Source organism: Chrysemys picta, chromosome 3, assembly GCF_011386835.1.
Source record: "Chrysemys picta bellii isolate R12L10 chromosome 3, ASM1138683v2, whole genome shotgun sequence".
In the NCBI taxonomy this organism is placed as follows: domain Eukaryota; kingdom Metazoa; phylum Chordata; order Testudines; family Emydidae; genus Chrysemys; species Chrysemys picta.
This window is the reverse complement of record NC_088793.1, coordinates 191,215,771-191,239,745: the sequence shown is the minus strand read 5'-3', so window position 1 is coordinate 191,239,745 and position 23,975 is coordinate 191,215,771. Positions and strand designations below refer to the sequence as shown.

Here is a 23,975-nt window from a genome sequence, read left to right as displayed (position 1 = left end):
AATTGGTCAGTTTACAGCAAGCCATTTGGACATGGTCTAAATCTGGGGTGGTGGAGTGTTGTTTTTTAATATTTCGTGGTAACAACTTTCCTTCCTACATCCATATTATATCTTTAATTATTGCAATAAGGATTAAAAGAAAAAGCAAAGGTTTGACCATATTATGCTTCTGAAAGATACATTGTCAAAATTTTGCAGGAACAGTTTAGTATTTCTTTGTTTTATTGTATAAGCAAAAATCAAATGATTTCCATACTGTCAAAAGCAAAATGATGTGCATTGCTCATAATTCCTTTAATCTAAAAAGGATGTGGACTTCGTTTTGTTCATTCAGTAGGGAATGCAACAATGCTGCAGAGGCAGCATGCTCAGGCCTTTTTGTGAAGATGCCAGTGACCTCCTCAAGAGGTATGGAGTCCCAACTCCTTCAAGATAGTCTCCACCTGTCCTGCCTGATGTAGACTTCTGTCAGAGAACATGCACCCCAGGAGGAAAAATGTTTTGTTAAAAGCAAACTACATTTGAAAAATATCAGAAAAGCGGTCATAAAAAAATCGAAGTACTTACACCTCAACTTCTGTTCCTTATCCCCTTTGACACTGAACTGGGAGACTCCTTCTATAAATTCTGAAGAATACAGGGCAGGAAAAGCATTTACAAATCAGTAGTGTATATATATTTTCAAAATCCTGTTTATTGCAAACAGAAACCAGAATATTTAGAAATTAAAAAAAAAAAAAGTCTGTATTATTGGGAATGTCCTTAGAACACAGCTTACCTCAAGGAGGAATAGTGTCGCCACATCCTTATGAAGGCATTTCTAGCTCCTTTCAGCAGGAAGCATCTCAAACCAAACACCATGCCCAATGTACTAATATATATCAAAATTTACTTAAAATAATCAAAAGCTTGGACTTTCAAAGAAATACAATTTATATAAATAAGGACTTGAAACGCCTACTCTATTGACTTCAATTTGAGTTGTGGTGTGTTCAGTTCATCTCAAATCAAGCCCTAAATTTCATCTTGGATTACATGAACGTGACCATATTTTTAATAAAACAGGCACATAAATAGTCTTTTTAGAAGGGTGTTATAAATAAATGTGAATATTAACAAAATGACACTCAAACTATAACAAACTCCAAAACCATGCAATTCCCAGAGCCAGATCTTGCAGCCTTTACTCACATGTGTAACAGCAAAGAATCAAAAGAACTACTGATATAAGGTACATAGGATCAGACTCCAGAGCAGGACTTTCTGAAGTCCTGGAAGGTAAGATGCTGACCTAATAAGAATTTTGTAGTTAAAATACAGTAAAGAAAAAAGTACAAAGGCTACCATTAGAATGGAAATACTGACTACCATTTGTTGGCAAAAATCCCCAACAGTTTTCATTTTAACAATAAAATCACCAAACTGGTTTAATAAAATATGTTTGTAAATGTATAGGTAGAGTGAACAGAAGATCTGATACAGCTGTACTAATGTGATTTAAGTGACTTTTTTCCTGTGTTTGAGAAAGATGTTAGATGGATATCAGAAAATGCGTTTCTCTACAAAAAAAAGTAGGTAGAAAACAGGAGAAGCAATGCAAGTTTCCCTGCAGTGTCTACACACGCGTGCCAGCAATGATATTTTTTGTGAGGTGGCCACTTGTTCAGCAAAAACTGGATTGAGACTACCATTCATTTACGTAAGTCACCAAACATGGCCCGATGGCAACAGTAGATTCACTGCCACAAAACACATTATGACTGCATCATTTTATGATACAAAAATCAGACTAGTGCTAAATCATGTTACAGCTTTTCGTAATCACATTATTTGAGTTCATAATCTCATGAACAATATAGTACCCTCGCTTTAACAAGTGTACTTTGACAATTATTGTGTGCAATGTTTATATAGTTTTAGAGGATGACACTGTTGAGGTAAATAGTCTTAACATTCAAACATTCCAATTTAGTTGGGTTTTGTTTTTTGCTCTTGTGCTATAACAGCTTGAATGTACTTCATGTTTACTGTTTTCTTCAAATTTTATTGATCAAAATATCTATATCATTGAAATTTGGTAAATTCTAATCAGACAGGAAAAATTAGAAAAAGACTTTTTAGTCTAATCCTGAAAAAATCCTACATTAATTTCAATGGGAGTTAAAGAAAACTTGCCACTCTGAGGATTGGACCCTAAATTAAAGAAATATTAAATCTGATAATTTGGCATTGGAATAACTCAGCCCCTGACCCTCTAAATGAGCAACATTTTAAATAATGTAGCTCTCTAACACTTACTTTAGAATTCAATTGAGACTGATTTTGCTTTGTCATATCAGCATTCTCTCTTTTTTGTTTGAAAAAGTGGCAAACTACAGGTAAAAAGACTATTAAATAGAAATACAATACTTCTATAATTTCTGTAATTTACAGAGAAAAACAATTTTCAATCTAAACTAACTGTCATAGAAAAATATCAGATACAAGGTATTTTAGTCACAGAAGAGACTGTTGTATGGAACCCAAAGGTGTTGCAAATTATCCTGGAAAGATTCCCACACCAGTCTAAGAAACCTGGTCTAGTACTGATGTAATGTACACACAAGATACGATTCTGTCACAAAGATCAGGGATTCCATTATTTTATGGAACTTTCGTGACTTCTGCTGGGACAGGACTGAAGCAGCTGGCTGGGACATCAGCCCAGGGCTGCCGGAGCAGCATCCAGCCCCAGAGCAGGGGCCCCTGGAACAGCTTGCCAGTAGTCCCAGGCCTGCTGGAGTGATGGTCCTGATCCTGGTCCAGGTCAGTCCCCTGGGGGCTGGAACAGCAGTGAGGCTGGAGCAGCTGCAAGCCCCAGCAGCGCTGTTTGTCCCCTCCAAAGGGTATTTTTAGTAAAAGTCAGGGACAGGTCGCGGCTTCCATGAATTTTTGTTTATTGCCCACAACCTGTCCCTGACTTTTACTAAAAATACCCGTGACAGAGTCTTAATCTTAGTAATTGTGTAATACCTTAATCTTGAGGAAATATTCCAAGAAAAAAATCCTATTAAGAGGCTATAAAAAATTGGAACTTATTTCTCATTAAAAATGAACTATTTAGATCCAAATATTTATAGAATCACAGAAATGAATGTAGGGCTGGAAGGGACCATGAGAAGTCATCAAGTCCAGCCACCTGCACTGAGGCAGGACCTCAATCATGCATGACAGGTGTTTATCCAACATGTTCTTAAAAACCTCCAATGATGGGGATTCCACAACATCTTAGAAGCCTATTCCAGAACTTAACTACCCTTACAGTTAGAAAGTTTTTTCTAATATCCAATCTAAATCTCCCTTGCCACAGATTTTAGCCCATGACTTCTTGTCCTACCTTCAGTGGACATGGAGAGCAATTGATCGCAGTCCTCTTTATAACAGCCCTTAACATATCTGAAGACTTATCAGGTCACCCCTCAGTCTTCTTTTCTCAAGACTCAATTTCCCCAGTTTTGTAACCTTTCCTCATAGGTCAAGTTTTCTAAGCCTTTCTTCATTTTTGATGCTCTCCTCTGGACTCTCTCCAATTTGCCCACATTTTTCCTAAAGTGTGGAGCCCAGAACTGAACACAGCACTCCAGCTAAGGCCTCATCAGTGCTGAGTAGACCGAGACAATTACCTGCCTGCCATGTCTTACATACAACACTCCTGTTAACACACCCTGGAATGCTATTAGCCTTTTTTGCAACAGCATCACCTTGATGACTACGTTTCAATTTGTGATGCACTATAATGCCCAGTTCCTTTTCAGCAGTACTACCACCTACCCAGTTATTTCCAATTTTGTACATGTGCATTTGATTTTTGCTTCCTAAGTGAAGTACTTTGCACTTGATCTTTATTGAATTTTATCTTGTTGAATTCAGACCAATTCTCCAACTTGTCATGGTCTTTTTGAATTCCAATACAGTCCTCCAAAAGTATTGCAACCTCTCCCGGTTGGTGTAATCTGAAAGGCTTATAAACACACTCTCCACTCCATTATCCAAGTTATTAATGAAAATATGGAATAGTTCCAAATCCTGGACTGACCCCCTTCAGAAATCCCACCAGATATTCCCTCCTACTTTGACAGCAAACCATTGATAACTACTTGTTAAGTATGTTTTTTCAACCAGCTCTGCAATCACCTTATAGTAATTTCATCAAGACTATTTTACTGGTCCATAATTGCTCGAGTCCTCTTTGTTTGCCCCTCTCCAATCCTCTGGGATCTTACCCATCTTCTATGACTCTTGCTAATAGTTCCGAGATTGCTACAGCTAGTTCCACATGTCTCTTAAAAGTTTAGTTAAGTAAAACTGAACCCACACATTTGTAATTCTCTCCCACCCATCAGGTCTTTTTCATGTTAATGAGGAAAATAGTTTTTAGAATGCCTAGATTAATATTGTTTCACTAATATACTCTAAAATGGATATCAAGGATGAAAGTGAAGTTAAGAATATGAATAGTAAGAAAGATTATTAAACAAAATAGTTAAACCAACAGAAATTGTTATATTGGGTTATGCATTAGGGAATAAATAAATTTAAGTCTATTTTATATACACATTCACAGGAATTGTTAGTATCTATTTCTAATATATAAAAATATCTTATAAGTGTGTTTCACCCTTAAATCTGTAAGTGGATTTCACACTTTATTTTGCTCTTACAAAATTTATTCTATTTTTTTTTTACATCAGAGCTGAAATTAACAGTTTCCAAGAGTTAGATCTTCTAAGAAAATGCCATCATGTATTATAGAGCATTGTATCTTACCTTTGAAGTCCACTTCTCCATTCCCATCTGTGTCAAATATATCTATTACTCGCTGTACTAATGGGTTCTGTTGTAACTCAGGCAAAGACATGAACTCTTCCACACTCAAAGAACCAGAGTTGTCTAAATCAAGCTTCTTAAATCTCTTTCCTAGCCGCTTAATCTCATCTGCGTCAACTAAAGGGGAAAAAAAAACTGCTTTCAGAAAGATTTCACTGTACAAATTTGCTACTTAATTATAATGTTTGCTCTGATGTATTTAATTCAATATTTCTCTTCCAGTATCACAATTGTTATACATCTCTGCAAAGCTTATATACTACAGCCATGATCGCAGACACTTTTTATATTGAAACGTTTTTATGGTAAGCTTTTCAAAAAGTAATTTTATGGTAAACTATCAAAAGCCACTTACCAATTTTTGTCCCCGCCCCAGCCATAGCACACAACCTTGTGACTCTGTATAACTACTGTATGCTGACTCAAGATTTTAAAGGATTGATAATGTTAAGCTAATTCTTATTTATGGTCACGTGGTGTGTTCTGGCACCAATGACTGCAGCTGGCTGTGCAGCTTCCTAGCTCTGAAACCCCCAGCCTGGGCCTGCCTGATGCACTCCCAATCAGCATCTGACACCAAGGAACCTTCGAGGAGGGGGTTTTAGCAGGGTGTTCATTGGTTCCATCTGAAAGCACAGCCATTTCTTTCATTTATAGTTAATCCTTAAACAGCTGAAAAAAATCATGAATGATTTTTAATACGTAGTAGTAAACTATTAAGAGTTACCATTAAACTAAGCATTAATGGTAATATTTAAAGAAAGGCAATTATTCTTTTATTAGTTTATGTAAAACAGAAAGTAGTAGTGCTATTTTGTTATGCCAAAAAACATACTCGTCATATTTTACTAGCATACTGGAACTCTGTTTGGTGTTTTCACCATAGAAAGTTAAAAAGATTGATGACCACAGCAAAGCCACTGCAATTTTGCCACCTAAAATCTTGCAATAGACTTTTAAGAGACTCAGGATAAAATCTGCATTTTAGCAAAGCACAGCATGAAACCTCTTTCACAATGACTGTCTCCATGCTCACAGTGGGAATGAAATTTATCGCAGGGTAACCTTCAGAAAAATGCAATTTCAAAGGGTGACTGAACTACAAAAGTGAGGGACAAAAACACAAGTTCTCTCTCCCGATCTCTCTCTCTCTTTTCCATCTAAGACAACAAAAGAAACGGCCTATGAACTTTGAGAGCAGACCCTGACTGAAATTTGGTCAGCCCTGTTGCTGGAAGCATGTGGTAACAACTGTACCTTGAAACAAGTCTAGTTTGTTAAGTTTAGAAAGTGTTTTATCTTTATTTTTCTTTTAACCATTTCTGCCTGTAATGCCTTATACTTGTACTCACTTAAAATCTCTTTGTAGTTAAATGCAGAGTTTTGAGATGTATGATTTCCCTTTCCCCAAGTTAGGCACACTACAGCTTCCTTCTGAAGCCATACAGATGTGGTTTCTCCCTGTGTGCAGAATAGGCAAAACTTCCAATCTACCAGCCTGTCGGCCCTGTCAGCATAACCCACAGTAAATATGGCTCTTTGTCCCATCTAGAGGCTGTACCATATAAAGGACTTGTGAGTCTGCTAATTTCTGGTTTCCTTTAGCACAAGGACATGCTTTTAGATTGAGGTCTTGGATTCAATCCATAAAGACAATCCAACCAGCACTATCATTACAAGTGGATGCCTGTATGGGGATTTGAAGGAGTTTGTACCATACACCAACACAGTGTAGCTCTGTGTCCCGATTGGTTGGACCAGCTGTAGAGATTTGAGGCTACTACTACCTCCAAGCCAAGAGATATGGTCCTTTTGCTCAGGCAGTAAAGACCCACACTCTTAGAGCCAGAGATCCCAGTTTAAATCTTCACAGACAACTTAGCCAGGGGCGTCACTACATCAGCAGCAATACGAGTCCTGGAAGAGGACAGTCGTAGCTGGGGTAGACACAGCTGCCGCACCTCCGAGCCAAGGTGTGGGGTGGCTTTGGGGGGGTGAGAACAAGGTCCAGAGAGGCAACCTGGTGTCCCTACCAACTTGGCCAGATCAGAATTTTAACGAAGGTTTTTTTATTTAACAGTTTATCGTGAAGTTCTGCAGCAGTAAGTATGGATAACTGCTTGCAATTATGGAGACGGGGGGGGAAAAAAGGCAGGCTCTTCAAGAATAGAATTTTCCCCCTGCTGTCAGTTCAGTTCTGATTCTGCCTCCAGGGCTGCCAAAGCATGCTAAATACCCACTTTAGCATCTATGTACTTATCTATGCTGAATATTGCTTCCTCAGCTGCCTGCACATGGAGCTGGCAAGAGATACAAAGTAAATACAGCAGCTCTGAGCACCAGTTCATTTAATTACGCTTTGGATTGTTAGCATGCTGCATTCCCCCTTGCACATGATCTTCTGCTTAGAATGAACACTATCTAGGGTGTGTGCGTGCACAGTAAAGCACCTCACAGTAGTGCCAAGACCACGTTATTCATCAGCTCTACAGTGCAAACAATGCTGGCAGAGCTACACTGAAACCCCTCTGGACCTCACAAATAGCCTGGATCACTTTATGCTAACCCTTATGCAGAAGGTGCTTAACAGATTAGGAAGGGGAAGCAAAATACTCCTGGCATTTGGCCAAGTTACAGAAAACAATTCCTCTGATAAAATACACAGATAAGGTATGACTGTACGTTCCCACTCCATATCAGTATATCAAATATTTTGTTCATAGTGGGCTTGTCTACATTGCCACTTATGTTGCTCAGGGGTGTGAAAAAGTCACCCCCTGAGTGATGCAAGCTACACAGACTTAAAGCGCCGTCCACATCGTGCTATGTCGGCGGGAGATGCTTTCCTGTCGACATAGCTTCCACCTCTCATTGAGGTGGAGTAATTATGCCAATGGGAGAGCGTCAGCATAGCGCATTTTCACCAGGACGTGCTACAGCGGTGCAGCTGCACTGATGGAGCGCGGTAGTGTAGACTAGCCCTAACTTTTTGCTTCTAGCAACAGAAGTTCCGCTTGGTTTTCAGAGAAAATAATAACTATGTTGTATATACCAATATATCAATTATTTGGAATGTCAGTCACTAGTTGAGCTCGGGGCAGACAGCAATACATATTTTATTTAGCTCCTGCCTATAGTTCCAACCGCACGCCCCTCCCCATCATCTGTGGGCAATAAAGTGTTATAAGAACCAGCACAGTTTAAAAATAAGCCGAGGGAGGGGAGGGAGGGTGCTGTATCTTGGGAACCCCTTGACCAACTGACTCTAAATTTGTAACACTAACTCTATCCCAGGACTTCAACTGGCACAGCAACTTTCAGGCCAATCTGAGAATGTATCTACAGCACTTTGAAAAATTGACTCCAAACAAAAAGCTTGGCTCAACCTTATCTGAAGTGCTGAAAGGGGCACCCCAGAACAAAAAAATAAATGTGAAAGAACATCCATTTAAACATTTTGCACAAACTGACTCATAACAAAAAGTTCATGAGCATACAAGTGCACACCCTATTCTTGATTTAAACTGTAAAATTCCTCAAAGCCAAATAAAATACTTGACAAAGCACAAGAGAAAATCCCATAAGAAACCACTGTATATGAAGACTGGCAACACTAAAATATGCTGAGCTACAGGTAAAGGGCTAAATACAAGAACTGGGATTTTAAATCAATGGGGGGGAAAGGACAGAAAAAGAAAAACTCTAGAAAGTGTAAATACAACCTCGAAACTCCAGAACAAATATACAGACAGAAAGGGTGATAAGAAATTTTAAATTAAAAAGAATATTTGAATAAGCAAAGTTAAGGAAAAAAAGACAGAGAAACAACTAATGCCTTCTACCTTTCTTTAAAAAACAAAAAACTTACCTTAAAGTGACAGACGTTAGGCACAGTTTTTAGAGAGGGGAAGGGATGAAAGTAAAACAGTTGTATTATAAAAGTCCACTTAAAGGTGGGAAGAAAATGTGCAAAGAAATACTGTCTATCTGATAACATTTACCTCCATGCTTTCTTAAAATTCTGGCAGATTCAGACACCACCTAACCATTTCTCTCCCCTCCAGAAAATCATTCTTGATAAGTATTAACTATAGTAGCATCAAGATAGACCTTCTAAGACTGAAGGGGAAAACTATTTTAAAAGTAAAAAATCATCATTCATGCTTGTGGCTTGTTTCAAAATTTCTTAACAGAGAAAATTATCATGGAGCTTTTGTAAGGAAAAAAGGGCAATGCACCAATGAAATACAATATACTGTATTTCAATGGAAGAGAAATTCACAGATTTTAGAGCCAAAAAGAGACCATAATGATTAACTAATATGACCTCCTGTATAACACGACTTAAAAAGTACAGTCAAGGGAAAAGAGGTAATTACTTGCATATAATTGCTCACCAGAGGTGTAAGTGGTAGTAAATCCCCATGCTTAAATCCATGATCCCAGCCTAAACCAAGCCAGAACTCTCCAAGGGTTTCTACGGAGTTTTCCAAGCTATTCCCTCCCTCCCAGGAAGTGACACATTTCACTTCTAAAGAAGGGCTGCAACAACCTCTAGGGTCCATAATTTTCAGTTCCTTTTTCAATTGAAAACCGCAAAGCATTAACCAATACACACGTTACCCAAACTCTGTGAAAGATTGGAAAAAAAGTGTGGATCTACTGCAATCTGTACCTTGAGAGAACAGTTTCTTTCTGGAGAAAAGGCAATTACTTATCTGTAATAGTTGCAATAAATCCCCGTTCTTGGAAAGTTAAATGCTTGAGTGAGTTCTCCTTCAAAGAGCAAGTCTAAGACAGAAGTGAAAAATAAGGAAGAGACTGCCAAGCCAGGCTGCAAATAGGTGTGTGAACATCAGTGAACCAACTACCACAAGCAGCAATTATTACAATAGCATAATTATTTTATAATTGCAGGAAAATATCAAATGCAACGCAACTAACTAGTTTCATATCCCATGCTCCCTAAAATATGTAATGTAATTGGTGAGAGAAATTGATACATTTAACTTGAACATATACTGAAATCTCAAGACAAAGTTGAGTCTACACAACAATGTCCCCCACCTTCCCCCAAGGATGTAAGGCAAAACTGCAAATAGTCTGATCCAGAATATCAGCATAATTCTGGAGATGGGATAGTCATCAGTTATAGTAGCAGGATAGTTATAGTGACATAATCAATAATCAAGTGTAGAACTATGTCACAAATGAAGACAGATAGGAATGGTCATTCCACCAGTTTCCCTTGTTCCAGTGAAGCATCCCAAGATCTTCTGATAGGAGATGTACTAAAGGGTAAGATCACTCCAAACAGTCTAGCTTCTTTGAAATTGTGGTTTCAGTGCAGTCATCCTCTAAGAGGGCCTAGAAATAAGAAGAGGAAGTTACCTTGTGCAGTAACGATGATTCATCGAGATGCGTCCTTCTAGGGGTGCTCCATTGTAGATGTATGTGCATCCCTGTGCTTCTGATTGGAGATCTTCAGTAGCCTTGTCCGTTCGGCCCACACATGCGCTTTCCCCTCCTCGTGCTCTGTCTCGAAGCTAATTAGCACGGTGCGGGCAAACCACCCTGTTACTTCTCTACTGCAGACTCCCTGACAAGAACTCTGAAGTAGAGGGAAGGAGGGTGGATTGTGGAATACCCCTAGGGACACACATCTTAAAGAACCATCGTTACTGTACAAGGTGAGTAACTTCCTCTTCTTCTTTGAGTAGTGTCCCTGTGGGTGCTCCACTGTAGATGACTCCTGAGCAGTATCCCTAATGAAAGGTTGGGGCTTCGGAGTTGAGTCTGTTATGGATAATACTGCAGAGCCAAAACTAGCCTCGGAAGTAGAGTCCCCATTAATCACATAGTGTTCTGTGAAGCTATGTAAAGATGCCCAGGTGGCTGCCCTGCAGATTTCTGAGATGGGACCATTCCTGACGAAAGCGACAGAGAAGGAAACAGACTTAGTGGAGTGTGTGTGAATTCCACATGAAGGCACTGCATTGCAAACATGATAACAGCACTTAATACAGTTTTAGATCTATTCGAAGAGTCTCTGGGACGATACTGCTGTGCCTTTAGACATTTCAATAATGGAAAGAGCTTAGGACATTTCCTAAAAGTCTTTGTCCTGTCCGGGTAGAAGGCCTGGGCTCTCCTGACGTCTAGCATGTGCAAGATGGCCTAGCTGTTATCACGATGAGGCTTAGGATAAAAGGTTGGGAGGTGAATTGGTTGATTCATGTGAAAAGATGAGTACACTTTAGGAATAAACTTTGGGTGTGGCCTGAGAGTAACATTGTTGTGAAAGAAGACTATAAAGGGGTGTGTGTGCCATAAGTGCTATTTCCCCTATTCTTCTCGCCAAGGTCATGGCCACCAGAAATGTCTTCAGTGACAGATGTGTAAGCGAACAAATGGCCATAGGTTCAAACAGTAGTCTAGCCAGGCTCTTTAAAACTAGATTTAGGTCCCATGTTGAAAGGGGGCATCTAGGTTGGGAAAAGAGGTTCATTATACCTTTGAGGAATTTCTTTGTAGTCGGGTGTGAGAAAATGTCTTCTTGAGAGCTAACATTGAAGGGAGAGTAGCAGATGTCAGGATAATGTGCCTGGAATTGCATCAAACCTAAAACCTAGTCCACTTTTGTAGGTAAGTACGATGGGTAGCCAATTTCCTACTGTATAGTAACACTTCCTGTACTTCCTCGGAGCAGGTGCTCTCTCTGTGTTGGACCCATAAAGTAGCCAAACCTTAAGTCGGAGTATCTGCACGTTAGGATGGAGAGTGTCTCCTTTGTTCTGCAAGAGGAGGTAAGGAGTGGGTTGGAGAGGGATTGGTGGACACGTTGCCAGCTCTGACAAGTACAGGTACCACCATTCTCTCGGCCAGGTGAGAGCACTCAGAATGATGTTTGCTTTTTCTCTTTTATTTAACAGGACTTTCAACAACAGATGGAATGGGGGAAAGGTGTAAAGAAGGCCCTTGTCCCATGGAAGGAGGAGAGCGTTATCTAATAAGTGCTGTCTGAGGCCATCCCTGGAGCAGTAGCATGGGCATTTCCTGTTCAGGTAAGTAGCGAACAAATCTATTGTCTATGTCTCCCATTGACAGAATGTGGAGTATTGTGAAGTACTGCTGGGTTCTGTTCCCACTCATGGTCTTGTGAGAACCTGCAACTGAGACTGTCTGCTGTTGTGTTCTGCACTCCCAGTAGGCAGGCTGCTGCTATTAGAACATTGTGGCAAATGCAACAGTTCCAGAGCTTTAGTGCTTCTGCACAGAGAGAGGACGATCTGGCACCTCCCTGATGATTTATGTAGTACATGCATGTGACGTCTGTCACAACCTTTGTGTGTGTACCTCTGAGCCGTGGGAGAAAGTGAGCGCAAGCATTCCTGACTGCCCTGAGTTGAAGGAGGTTGATGTAGAGAGTTGCCTTTGTGGGCAACCATTTGCCCTGAGTTATGAGGTTGCTGAGGTGTGTAAGCATGGCATAGTATGGTATTGCCACCATTATGTCTGCGCTGCTGCCTGCAGAGCTGGGCCTTCGGTAAGCAGCCACCAAGCTCTGAAGGCAGCAGTGCAGAAGTAAGGGTGGCATGGTATGGTATTGCCATCCTTACTTCAGCATCCTGCCAGCAGCAGTGCAGCCTTCAGAACTGGGCCCTTGGCCAACAGCCGCCCCCTCCAGCTGCCCAGCTCTGAAGGTAGTGCAAACGTAAAGATGGCAATACCGCAACCCCCCTAAAATAACCTTGCAACCCCCTGCAACTCTCCTTTGGGTCAAGACCCCCAATTTGAGAAACACTGTTCTCCCTTGTGAAATCTGTATAGTATAGGGTAAAAGGGTAAAAGACCAGATTTGCAGGGGGAGATCAGATTTCACGATCTGTGATGCGTTTTTCATGGCCATGAATTTGGTAGGGCCACTGAGTTGGTAGAAAAGGCATGGGTGGACTGAATCCAGGGTTAGTCATACTAGGTGGGCTTAAGTCCAGAGCGAGGGTATGACTGGGAAGGCCGGGGTTGGTAGCAAGAGGAACCACAGTGAGAGTGATGGGAGAGGACCTCCTCCTGGTCACTGTCTGACTCTTCACTGGAAAACGTGGAGCCAATACGGAGACTGGAGGTACATGGTTCGGTGTTGGGTACATCTCAAGCCGCGGAATCACCACCAAGTACTGATGATGAGCCCTGGTACCAATTAGAGGAGAGACTGGTACCTCAGACACCATGGTCCTTACAGATCCTAAATTCCTCTGGTGCCCCAGTAATCGGTACAGTCACTGGTTGCTGGTACTGAGTCGGTAGTACCAAGGGATCTGGCAACCTTCGCAGCACTGAGCGATCCGATGTTGGTTGCCTCACAGTCATCGGTACTGAGGGCATCCATACCCACACCATCTTCCCAGACGTGGCACAGTCTCCAAACCTGTCCCTGACCGGAAAGTACCACTGTTTCGATACCTGTGCCCAGGGGGTCCTTAGACATACCAGTGGTATCTGTCTCATGGACCCTGGCAATCTGTGGGTACTGTGCTTAGATGCCTTCGGAGCAATTAGTATCGAAGAGACCTAACCTCCTCTGGTTTCAGGTTTGAGGGCTTGAAGCTCTCTTTTTAGAGGTCTTGCATGGAGAATCTGAGGATTTCTTCCTCGGTACACTGGCCTGGAGAGGGAATGCTGCGGAGAAGACTCGTGTTGCGGGTCAGACGTAGGCTGCAGAGCTCCCTCCATGAGAAGCAGCTTTAGTTTCAGTTCCCTTTTCGGGGGGGGATCTGGTGTTTAGCTCATGACAGAAGGTATACTTCTGTGGAATGGACACAGTGGGAATGCCCGCTCGTTATCAGAACGGACTCCTTGCAGGCGAGGCACCTCTTAAACCCGGGTGAATCGGGCATGCCCTTTCCTGGGGGCAATCCCCAGTTTAGGAGAAAAAAAATGGTAAAGCAAAAAAAAAAAAAAAACCAGGGGAAGAGAAAAAAACTAAAGGAAATTCTATCAGATAATGCTAAATGAAGCACGTTGAAACAACTAAACAACTTCAGCCAGCAAGATGTCTGATGGGTACCTTGGGACATCCTGCATAAAAGAGATGTCTGCTTTCCATAATCAAATAAAGGGATTGAACTTATTGTCAAAGGAAATATGATCCAAAATTTTTCTGAGAGTGACCAGAACCTGTTTTTCTCTTGGATAGTTTATACATACCATGAACCTGTGATGAAAAAAAATGAGTAGCACAGGGATCGGTAACCTTTGGCAGGCAGCCTATCAGGGTAAGCCCCTGATGGGCCGGGCGGGTTTGTTTACCTGCCACGTCCACAGGTTCGGCCGATCGCAGCTCCCACTGGCCATGATTCGCTGCTTCAGGCCAATGGGGGCTGTGGGAAGTGGCGCGGGCTGAGGGATGTGCTGGCCGCCGCATCCCACAGCCCCCATTGGCCTGGTGCAGCAAACCGCGGCCAGTGGGAGCTGCGATCGAACGAACCTGTGGACATGGCAGGTAAACAAACCGGCCCAGCCCACTAGGGGCTTTCCCTGACGGGCTGCGTGCCAAAGGTTGCTGATCCCTGGAGTAGCAGGAACATCCTTCCTGGAAGCATTCTGAAAAATGTTTTTCTTATTACTGAGTGTAGAGCCCTTTTCTATACAGGTTCTATACCACTTCCTTTTCTATATGCGTTGTTTGATTGTATGGTAAATTTCAGTTCAATTGGGATTCAGGTTAAATTACAGATGCTGAACAATAGGGCTAGTACCCGAAATAGCTACTACAATCTCAGTTCCAAAACAATTATCTTCAAGTTGTGAAGCAAAGAGATTATAACCTAAACTGAAAAACTTTTCAAGCTATATTTTAAAATTTGATTAATAAATGCAGATAGATTAAAGTGCCATGTTGAATACATTAATTGCTATATCAGAACCAAATCAGCATTCAGTCTAGCATTCAGGCATCGGCTTATACTGGATTCTTCAGAGGAAAGCATGGGGAGAATGACATACAGTACTTGCTCATGGCAAATGAGCAATACTAAACCATATGAGTGGAGAAATTTCTTCATTATCCTAACTGTTGATCAGCCTACGCCCTCAAGCATAAAACTCTTATAACTGCCATTCCCAGTTAGCGTAACTGCACATGCTATTCTTATTCATATAAGTGTCTAATCATTTTAATTACTAAGCTATTTGCATCAATAATATCCTGCAGCAAGTTCATAGGTTAATTATACACTGCATGTCTCAGCAAGTGTTTTTTAAAAATAAAAAAATTCTGTTCCACATGCTCAAATTTAACAAAAAATGCTTAAACTGCCAGAAAATTCAAAGGTGGGCGAGGTAATAGCTTTTATTGGACCAATTTCTGTTGATGAGAGACACAAGCAATCCAGCTTACACAGAGCTCTTCTTCAGGTCTGGGAAATGTACTCTTCACAGCTAAATAGAAGGTGGAACAGATTGTTTAGCATAAGTAGCTAATACATTTCAGGAGACCATTCAAGGTGAACTCTCCTGTTAATACCTCTCTAATCATAGGCGGGGCGGGTGGTGGGAAAGAAGGGGAATGGGGTGAGGTTAGTGGGTTATAGGTTGTTGTAATAAGCCATAAATCTAACGTATTTCCACCACCACAGGCCAACTATGCCTGGAGAAGTGTTAACCAGCCACTTGAAATACGAATGGTGCCTTGAAATGTGTGTGAACTACTTGTGCTAAATAACCTGTATTTAGCTGTGACACTGAGGCCTAGTCTACACTAGGAAATTAGGGGTGAAAAATCCACACCTGAGCAATGCTGTGAAACTGACCTAACCCTCATTTAGATACAACACTGCATACAGAAAATTCAAAAACAGTGTTCTTCAACATTGTGATAGAAAATTCCAATGGTATATTTAATCTTCATGAATTGTCATAGATAGAGTCACAGACTTTAAGGTCAGAAGGGACCATTATGATGCAAGTGACCCGTGCCCCACGCTGCAGAGGAAGGCGAAAAACCCCCAGGGCCTCTGCCAATCTGCCTTGGAGGAAAATTCCTTCCCAACCTCAAATATGGCGATCAGCTAAACCCTGAGCATGTGGGCAAGACTCTCCAGCCAGACACCCAGGAAAGAATTCTCTGTAGTAACTCAGATCCCACCCCATCTAACATCCCATCACAGACCATTGGGCATATTTACCGCTAATAGTCAAAGATCAATTAATTGCCAAAATTAGGCTATCCCATCATACCATCCCCTCCATAAACTTATCAAGCTTAGTCTTGAAGCCAGATATGTCTTTTGCCCCCACTGCTCCCCTTGGAAGGCTGTTCCAGAACTTCACTCCTCTGATGGTTAGAAACCTTTGTCTAATTTCAAGTCTAAACTTCCTGATGGCCAATTTATATCAATTTGTTCTCATCTTGGAAATGCTTTTACATTCTAAAAAATATTTTTAAACAACACCTCTTTTTAAAAAATAAACAGAAGGGAAAAAAATGCAGAGTGTAAGACTTGTTCTAGATCAAGTGTGTTTTTATCTATTTTCAGGTCTGTTTGTCTTTAATTCTTGGTGCCATCTGCTTGTTACAGTATTCTCTGCCCAGCAGTTTAACTTCATATTTTTACTATTTACATAAAAGAAAAGGTCATAGAACTAGGTAGCAAACACATTTCATATTAGATTTTAAGTGGTGTAACCTGTTTTGCACAAGCAGTAGAAACGAAACCACTCTCCAGAAAGTTGAGATGCTATTCTTATTCATTCTTTCGATGAAGGTATATTCTTCTCCATTCTTCTTGAAACCATGTGGCTAGATTCACCCACCTGGACTTCCTCCACAGATATACAGGTATTTCTGGTTCTCACCTACCACATACTGCTCCTTCCTATAAAAAACCTCTCTATATACCTGGTAGAAATCTGCTCCCTCCCGTAAGGTTCATTTTTGACTCCTTTAAGTGGGGGAGCCTGAATGGAATCTTTACCAGCTGTTTTCTAGATCCCTAGAAGTTAACTCAGAAAGGTCATCCATTTCAACCACATAGAACATAAATCTGCGGATAAAGTACGAATTGTGGGCCATTCAGAGACAGAGGAAAAGATACTCGGAGCTATGAAGATTCATGGGGGCAGTAGCTGCCAGTGAGCCTGCTGACTGAACTAAGGACAAGCGAGCAATATCCAGCTCCAGGCACTGCTATTGCAGGTAGGCCCAAGGTCCACAATAGTAAGCTGGGCCACAGCTAACTGAAACAGTAAGGGAGAAATTAACTTTATTTATATTAGTTGAAGCAGAGTCTGCCTGTACCTCAGTGGATTGATTTGAGTATCCTTGAGTGCTGGTTGGAGCCAGCATTCTCACACTGGAGAGGTAACCTTTGTTGTTCCAGATTTCCTTACATAGCTGAAGTGAAGATCCACATAAACTTAAAAGCAGAAAATGTGGGTTAACAGTAGCATCAAATGTTTTTCTTTGGAAATAATCCGGTCTAGGTAAAATCCATTTTCTGATACAAAATGTCATCAAGAGGCATCGAGAAATGGTGAAGAGTAGGAATGTCATGTGAAGAGAGGAGGTACAGCCGATGCCAACCCTATGAACTTTAACTGACTCCCCTAACTACTAGTCATCACAGAAAGGGTACCACCCATCAGTTGCACATTGCTACTCTAAGATTGCAAGAGATGCATTTCCACATACAGAGATATTGGCATTTTAAATGGATATCTTGAAAAGGCAGTCTGCTGGCAAAGAAAAAAATTAACAATTCATTTCTGTTTATTTTCATATGCCATTGAGAATACCATCTGGATTTTTTTAAATAGAGTTCCAATTTCAAGTATTTCTTAACAGAAAGACATTATTACTAAATGCCTCCTCATTCATCCAAGCAGCTGTTTTGTTAAATTCCAGAAGCAACTATTAAACAGGTCTTGCTAGTAACATGTAATGCTGCAGGGAATTCTAAGCTCTTACATAAATCCATGGAAATGCAATGGAATGCATGTTCTTGGATTGATATTTTAAAATTAAAGCTAGCCCTAGAACGAATACCATAAATAGCTAAAGATGTCTTTTTCAAAAACATTTGAATTATCTAGTTCCATGGAAGTGTACTAGACACTTGGGGTTGATACTCTTTTCAGATACTTAGTAAGTATTGCAGAATACATGGGTTCCCCCTCTAAAATGGCGATAGGGAGTGTAGAGATTACAGAGGCCCAGGATACTATGGGCTCTTACCCCCTTACTATATGCCCCTTAGAGGCCATCCTGAATAGTGGTTCAAAAAAACTGACAACTAAATGCTTTTCGTTACTGCATGGCAAACCATGATGTGAATCTACAGCACACCAGCTTGCCACGCAGTACTGTCCTGTGTGGACACTGCTACCGCACACTGCACTCTGGTGCTCTCAGGGTACTATAGAAGTGTCCACATAGGACAGTACTGCGTGGCAAGCTACTGTGATATAGATTCACATCTTGGCTTGCCGTGCAGTGACTTGCCATATTGACTGGCCTTAACACCCTGGCGAGGAGAGGAAAATCAATACTCCAATCCATGATGTTTTTAAAGATGCAATTTTATTGCTGGCAGTCTGTCCACATATGCCAATCAGTGATAGGCGCTTCAGAAATGCAGACACAAAGAATTTTACATCTGTATATTTTTAAAAATAAAAAGTCTCTCAAAAAACTTGTGTTAATGATATTTTGCTAGACATCGATAGCACCAGTAATTACATGGCCATAAAAGGTAAGGCCAACGTTAAAAAAAGTGTGCCCTAAAGTTAAGTTACTAAGGACTTGATCCAAACCTAACTGAAATCAGGTTTCAGAAAGACTCCACTAACTTTAATGAGCTTCGGAGCATGCCTTAAGTCTTTATGTAGGCACCTTAAATGAGAGTCTGGATTTTCAAACATGCTGAACACCCTGGGAGGAAGCACAAGCAGGAGAGCGCAAGAGGGGAGGACTCCTGTCTCATACTGAGAAAGAGGGACGATGGATGTGTTATTTTAAGTGCCTATACACAAATGCAAGAAGCCTGGGAAACAAGCAGGGAGAACTGGAAGTCCTGGCACAGTCAGGGAACTATGATGCGACTGGAATAACAGAGACTTGGTGGGATAATTCACATGACTGGATTACTGTCATGGATGGATATAAACTGTTCAGGAAGGACAGGCAGGGCAGAAAAGGTGGAGTTGCGTTGTATGTAAGAGAGGAGTATGACTGCTCAGAGCTCCGGTATGAAACTGCAGAAAAACCTGAGAGTCTCTGGATAAAGTTGAGAAGTGTGAGCAACAAGGGTGATGTCGTGGTCGGAGTCTGCTATAGACCACCAGACCAGGGGGATGGGGTGGACGAGGCTTTCTTCTGACAACTAGCAGAAGTTGCTAGATCGCAGGCCCTGGTTCTCATGGGAGACTTTAATCACCCTGATATCTGCTGGGAGAGCAATACAGCAGTGCACAGACAATCCAGGAAGTTTTTGGAAAGTGCAGGGGACAATTTCCTGGTGCAAGTGCTGGAGGAACCAAGTAGGGGCAAAGCTTTTCTTGACCTGCTGCTCACAAACAGGGAAGAATTAGTAGGGGAAGCAAAAGTGGATGGGAACCTGGGAGGCAGTGACCATGAGATGGTCGAGTTCAGGATCCTGACACAAGGAAGAAAGGAGAGCAGCAGAATACGGACCCTGGACTTCAGAAAAGCAGACTTTGACTCCCTCAGGGAACTGATGGGCAGGATCCCCTGGGAAAATAATATGAATGGCAAAGGGGTCCAGGAGAGCTGGCTGTATTTTAAAGAATCCTTATTGCGGTTGCAGGAACAAACCATCCCGATGTGTAGAAAGAATAGTAAATATGGCAGGCAACCAGCTTGGCTAAACAGTGAAATCCTTGCTGATCTTAAATGCAAAAAAGAAGCTTACAAGAAGTGGAAGATTGGACAAATGACCAGGGAGGAGTATAAAAATATTGCTCAGGCATGCAGGAGTGAAATCAGGAAGGCCAAATCACACTTGGAGTTGCAGCTAGCAAGAGATGTTAAGAGTAACAAGAAGGGTTTCTTCAGGTATGTCAGCAACAAGAAGAAAGTCAAGGAAAGTGTGGGCCCCTTACTGAATGAGGGAGGCAACCTAGTGACCGAGGATGTGGAAAAAGCTCATGTACTCAATGCTTTTTTTGCCTCTGTCTTCACAGACAAGGTCAGCTCCCAGACTGCTGCACTGGGCAGCACAATATGGGGAGAAGGAGACCAGCCCTCTGTGGAGAAAGAAGTGGTTCGGGACTATTTAGAAAAGCTGGACGTGCACAAGTCCATGGGGCTGGATGCGCTGCATCCGAGGGGGCTAAAGGAGTTGGCGGATGAGATTGCAGAGCCATTAGCCATTATTTTTGAAAACTCATGGTGATCGGGGGAGGTCCCGGATGACTGGAAAAAGGCTAATATAGTGCCCATCTTTAAAAAAAGGAAGAAGGAGGATCCGGGGAACTACAGGCCAGTCAGCCTCACCTCAGTCCCTGGAAAAATCATGGAGCAGGTCCTCAAGGAATCAATTCTGAAGCACTTAGAGGAGACGAAAGTGATCAGGAACAGTCAGCATGGATTCACCAAGGGGAAGTTGTGCCTGACTAACCTAATTGCCTTCTATGATGAGATAACTGGCTCTGTGGATGAGGGGAAAGCAGTGGATGTGTTATTCCTTGACTTTAGCAAAGCTTTTGATACGGTCTCCCACAGTATTCTTCCCGCCAAGTTAAAGAAGTATGGGCTGGATGAATGGACTGTAAGGTGGATAGAAAGCTGGCTAGAGCGTCGGGCTCAACGGATAGTGATCAATGGCTCCACGTCTAGTTGGCAGCCGGTTTCAAGCGGAGTGCCCCAAGGGTCGGTCCTGGGGCCGGTTTTGTTTAATATCTTTATTAATGATCTGGAGGATGGTGTTGTATAAGTAGGGGCATTGCCAGCAGATCGAGGAACGTGATTGTTCCCCTTTATTCAACATTGGTGAGACCTCATCTGGAGTAGTGTGTCCAGTTTTGGGCCCCACACTACAAGAAGGATGTGGAAAAATTGGAAAGAGTCCAGCGGAGGGCAACAAAAATGATTAGGGGTCTGGAGCACATGACTTATGAGGAGAGGCTGAGGGAACTGGGATTGTTTAGTCTCCAGAAGAGAAGAATGAGGGGGGGCTTTGATAGCAGCCTTCAACTACCTGAAGGAGGGTTCCAAAGAGGATGGAGCTCAGCTGTTCTCAGTGGTGGCAGATGACAGAACAAGGATCAATGGTCTCAAGTTGCAGTGGGGGAGGTCTAGGTTGGAGATTAGGAAACACTATTTCACTAGGAGGGCGGTGAAGCACTGGAATGCATTACCTAGGGAGGTGGTGGAGGTCTCCTTCCTTGGAGGTTTTTAAGGCCTGGCTTGACAAAGCCCTGGCTGGGATGATTTAGTTGGGAATTGGTCCTGCTTTGAGCAGAGGGTTGGACTAGATGACCTCCTGAGGTCCCTTCCAACCCTGATATTCTATGACTTCTTCACTGAAGAGTGCTCCACACTTGAAAATCCAGACACTTAAGGTGCCTAAATAAGGATTTAGAAGCCTAAATTTCACATTCTTAAATATCAGCATAAAGATAATGGCATTAAATGGTCTATAAGGTTTTGCAGTTTTGCAAAAAAATCTTAATTTCTGTAGTTTTCAAATTTGTCAACATGAACATGGATCTTACCAAAAACATTGCTAGAAGACAGCTTTGCGGAGAACAAAATATACCCTGAAATTCATTTTAAAAATAAACAATTTAAGATAGAAGTTTCTCATTAGAATGGACTGCAGAGATCTCAGAATAAAGGAGACCTTCAACCAAAGCTCTCACCTCTACAAAGTCTCGTCTGATGCACAAATATAATGTTTCAGAGTGAGCAACCAAGACAGCCTCTATTTCATTCTGAGGTCAAATGTCAAAAAAAACAATGCCCTTGAGAATGCAGTCAACCACTTGTCTTGCATATGCTTACACATAGATGGTTTAATCCTTTTCATGGTTTCAGATGTGCCATTTACAATTTTTAAGTATAGAAAATAGATGTTAGTCTCAGATACTGAAATAAAATGTACTGTACAAAATTAGGTTTTCTTCATGTTGATATCCTGATATACCCCGATTCAAATAAAATTTTCACAAAGTATAAGTTAGTATTAAGTTTTAGTAGCTTCTTCTCAGGCAGAAAAATCTCATTTTTGAATAAAGGCCAAATATTAGGAACCTGGTTATATCCTATGCTCATTTACCAGCTGAAAATACCGATATTTCAAAATGGAAGGTAGAATTAAATGAATCCTTCTCGACTAGTTAATGCTTGCCATCCTTTGACCTATACCCTAGATGAGCTGGTTTTTGTTGTTGTTTTTCACACATACGGTTATGCTGAAATGTACTGGGGACTGCTTGGTTCACAAATATCTGAGATTGGGTGTGAACACTCCCTTCAGTTAACATAACTGTCAAGGTGAGTTAATTAGAAGCCCCCCATCAAAGACACAAGGGGATTGGTAAACTTGCCCAGGAGCTTTGTGTGGGACTGGGGTGGGAACACAAAGAACAGATAAGAACAGAGAGGCAGAGGCAAAACACAAGAAAGCCAAGCAGGAGCCTGTGAGCACCGGGTGACTGTCAGGAAAGCTACAGAGAGCACTTTTGGGTTTGGTATTGGCTAAAGAGGCTTGGGGCGGCAAGCTAAGAAACTGCTCCTTTTGCTCTTAGTTCCTCCTGTGTTTGGAGAAGGACTTTGTACATGCCTTGAACATAATGAAGACTGCTTCAAAGCGAATACAAGACTCCATCAGTTTCTACTTCCAACTGGAACGGCTCCAGGGCTCCAAAAATTGACTAGCTGCTCGGGTTGAAAAGAGGCAACATTGGTGTTGGAACTGGATCCCATTCCCAAGGACAGATTGGGAGCTGGTATTCTTAATGACCCAAAGTGGAATAATTGAGGTGCTTGTAACAAACAAAAATGGCCAGGTGGATTTAAAACAAGACCCAAAACAAGAACTGGAAGTTTCACAAAAGGAATTAAAGCAGCACCTGGTCGTTTGTCAGAAAGGGATCAGAGATCACTGGTGAAAAATCAACACCCCTAACCGACAATTATACCGACCTAAACTCCTGAGTGGACAGTGCTGTGTTGACGGGAGAGCTTCTCCCACCAAGATAGCTACAACCTCTCAGGTAGGTAGGTGGATTAACTACGCTGATGGGAGAAGCTATCCTGTCGGCGCAGGAGTGTCTTCACTAAAGCATTACACCTGTACAGCTGCACCACTGTAGTGCTGTATGTGAAGACAAGCCCTCATCAACAGAAGTTGGTCCAATAAAAGATTATCTCACCCACCTTATCTTTCTAATCTCCGGGGACTGACAAGGCTACAACTACACTATATGATAACTACTGTTCTTCGAGATGTGGATGCAAATGCATATTACACTCAGGTGTGTGAGTGCCCAGTGCACCAAAACTGGAGAACTTTGTCTAGCAGTACCAGTAAGGGCAGCACTTGTGCCCTTTTTGGCCACATTAGTCCCTCCCCTGCTTATTTAAGGGTACTGCCGCCCCAACCCCCCTCAGTTCTTTCACAGCAAATGTCAAGAGTTGAGACTCCAATACAGAGGGGACTAAAGGTGGAGTGTAGAATACATATCTGCACCCACATCTTGAAGAACAACAGTTACCATTACAGGTAGGTAACCGTTTTTTCTTCGAGTGGTTGCAGATGTGTATTTAACTCTGGTGGCTCAGTGGGAGGTAGGTTCGGAGTCCACTTAAGGAATGACTGCAGAACTGCATTCCCAAAGTTTGCATCTAATCTAGACACAGCTATAGTAGCATAACATTGGTAAAAGTATGTATGGAAGACCAAGTGGCCACCTTGCAAATATTCAATATTGAAACATTGTTGAGAAATTAGATCAATGTTGCTTGGGCCCTAGTTGAATGAGCCCATAGCTTTTGTCGAGGTGTGACCTGAGCTACTCCAAATACCACTGTGAAATAGGAAGTTATCCATCTGGAAATCGTCTATGCAGAGACCACCAGACCCGCA

At 41.7% G+C, this 23,975-nt stretch overlaps 1 protein-coding gene across 1 annotated transcript in view; it reads right to left on the bottom strand.

Moving 5' to 3' along the window:
- Window positions 1–23,975, bottom strand: part of PPP3R1 (protein phosphatase 3 regulatory subunit B, alpha) — an 88,872-nt gene that overhangs the window by 7,313 nt on the left and 57,584 nt on the right. Inside the window, exons 3-4 of the mRNA XM_024110190.3 lie at window positions 4,807–4,983; window positions 568–627 (exon numbers count right to left, since the gene is read on the bottom strand). Of these exons, the coding sequence (XP_023965958.1) occupies window positions 568–627; window positions 4,807–4,983 (237 nt within the window). The remainder of the gene's footprint in view (window positions 1–567; window positions 628–4,806; window positions 4,984–23,975) is intronic.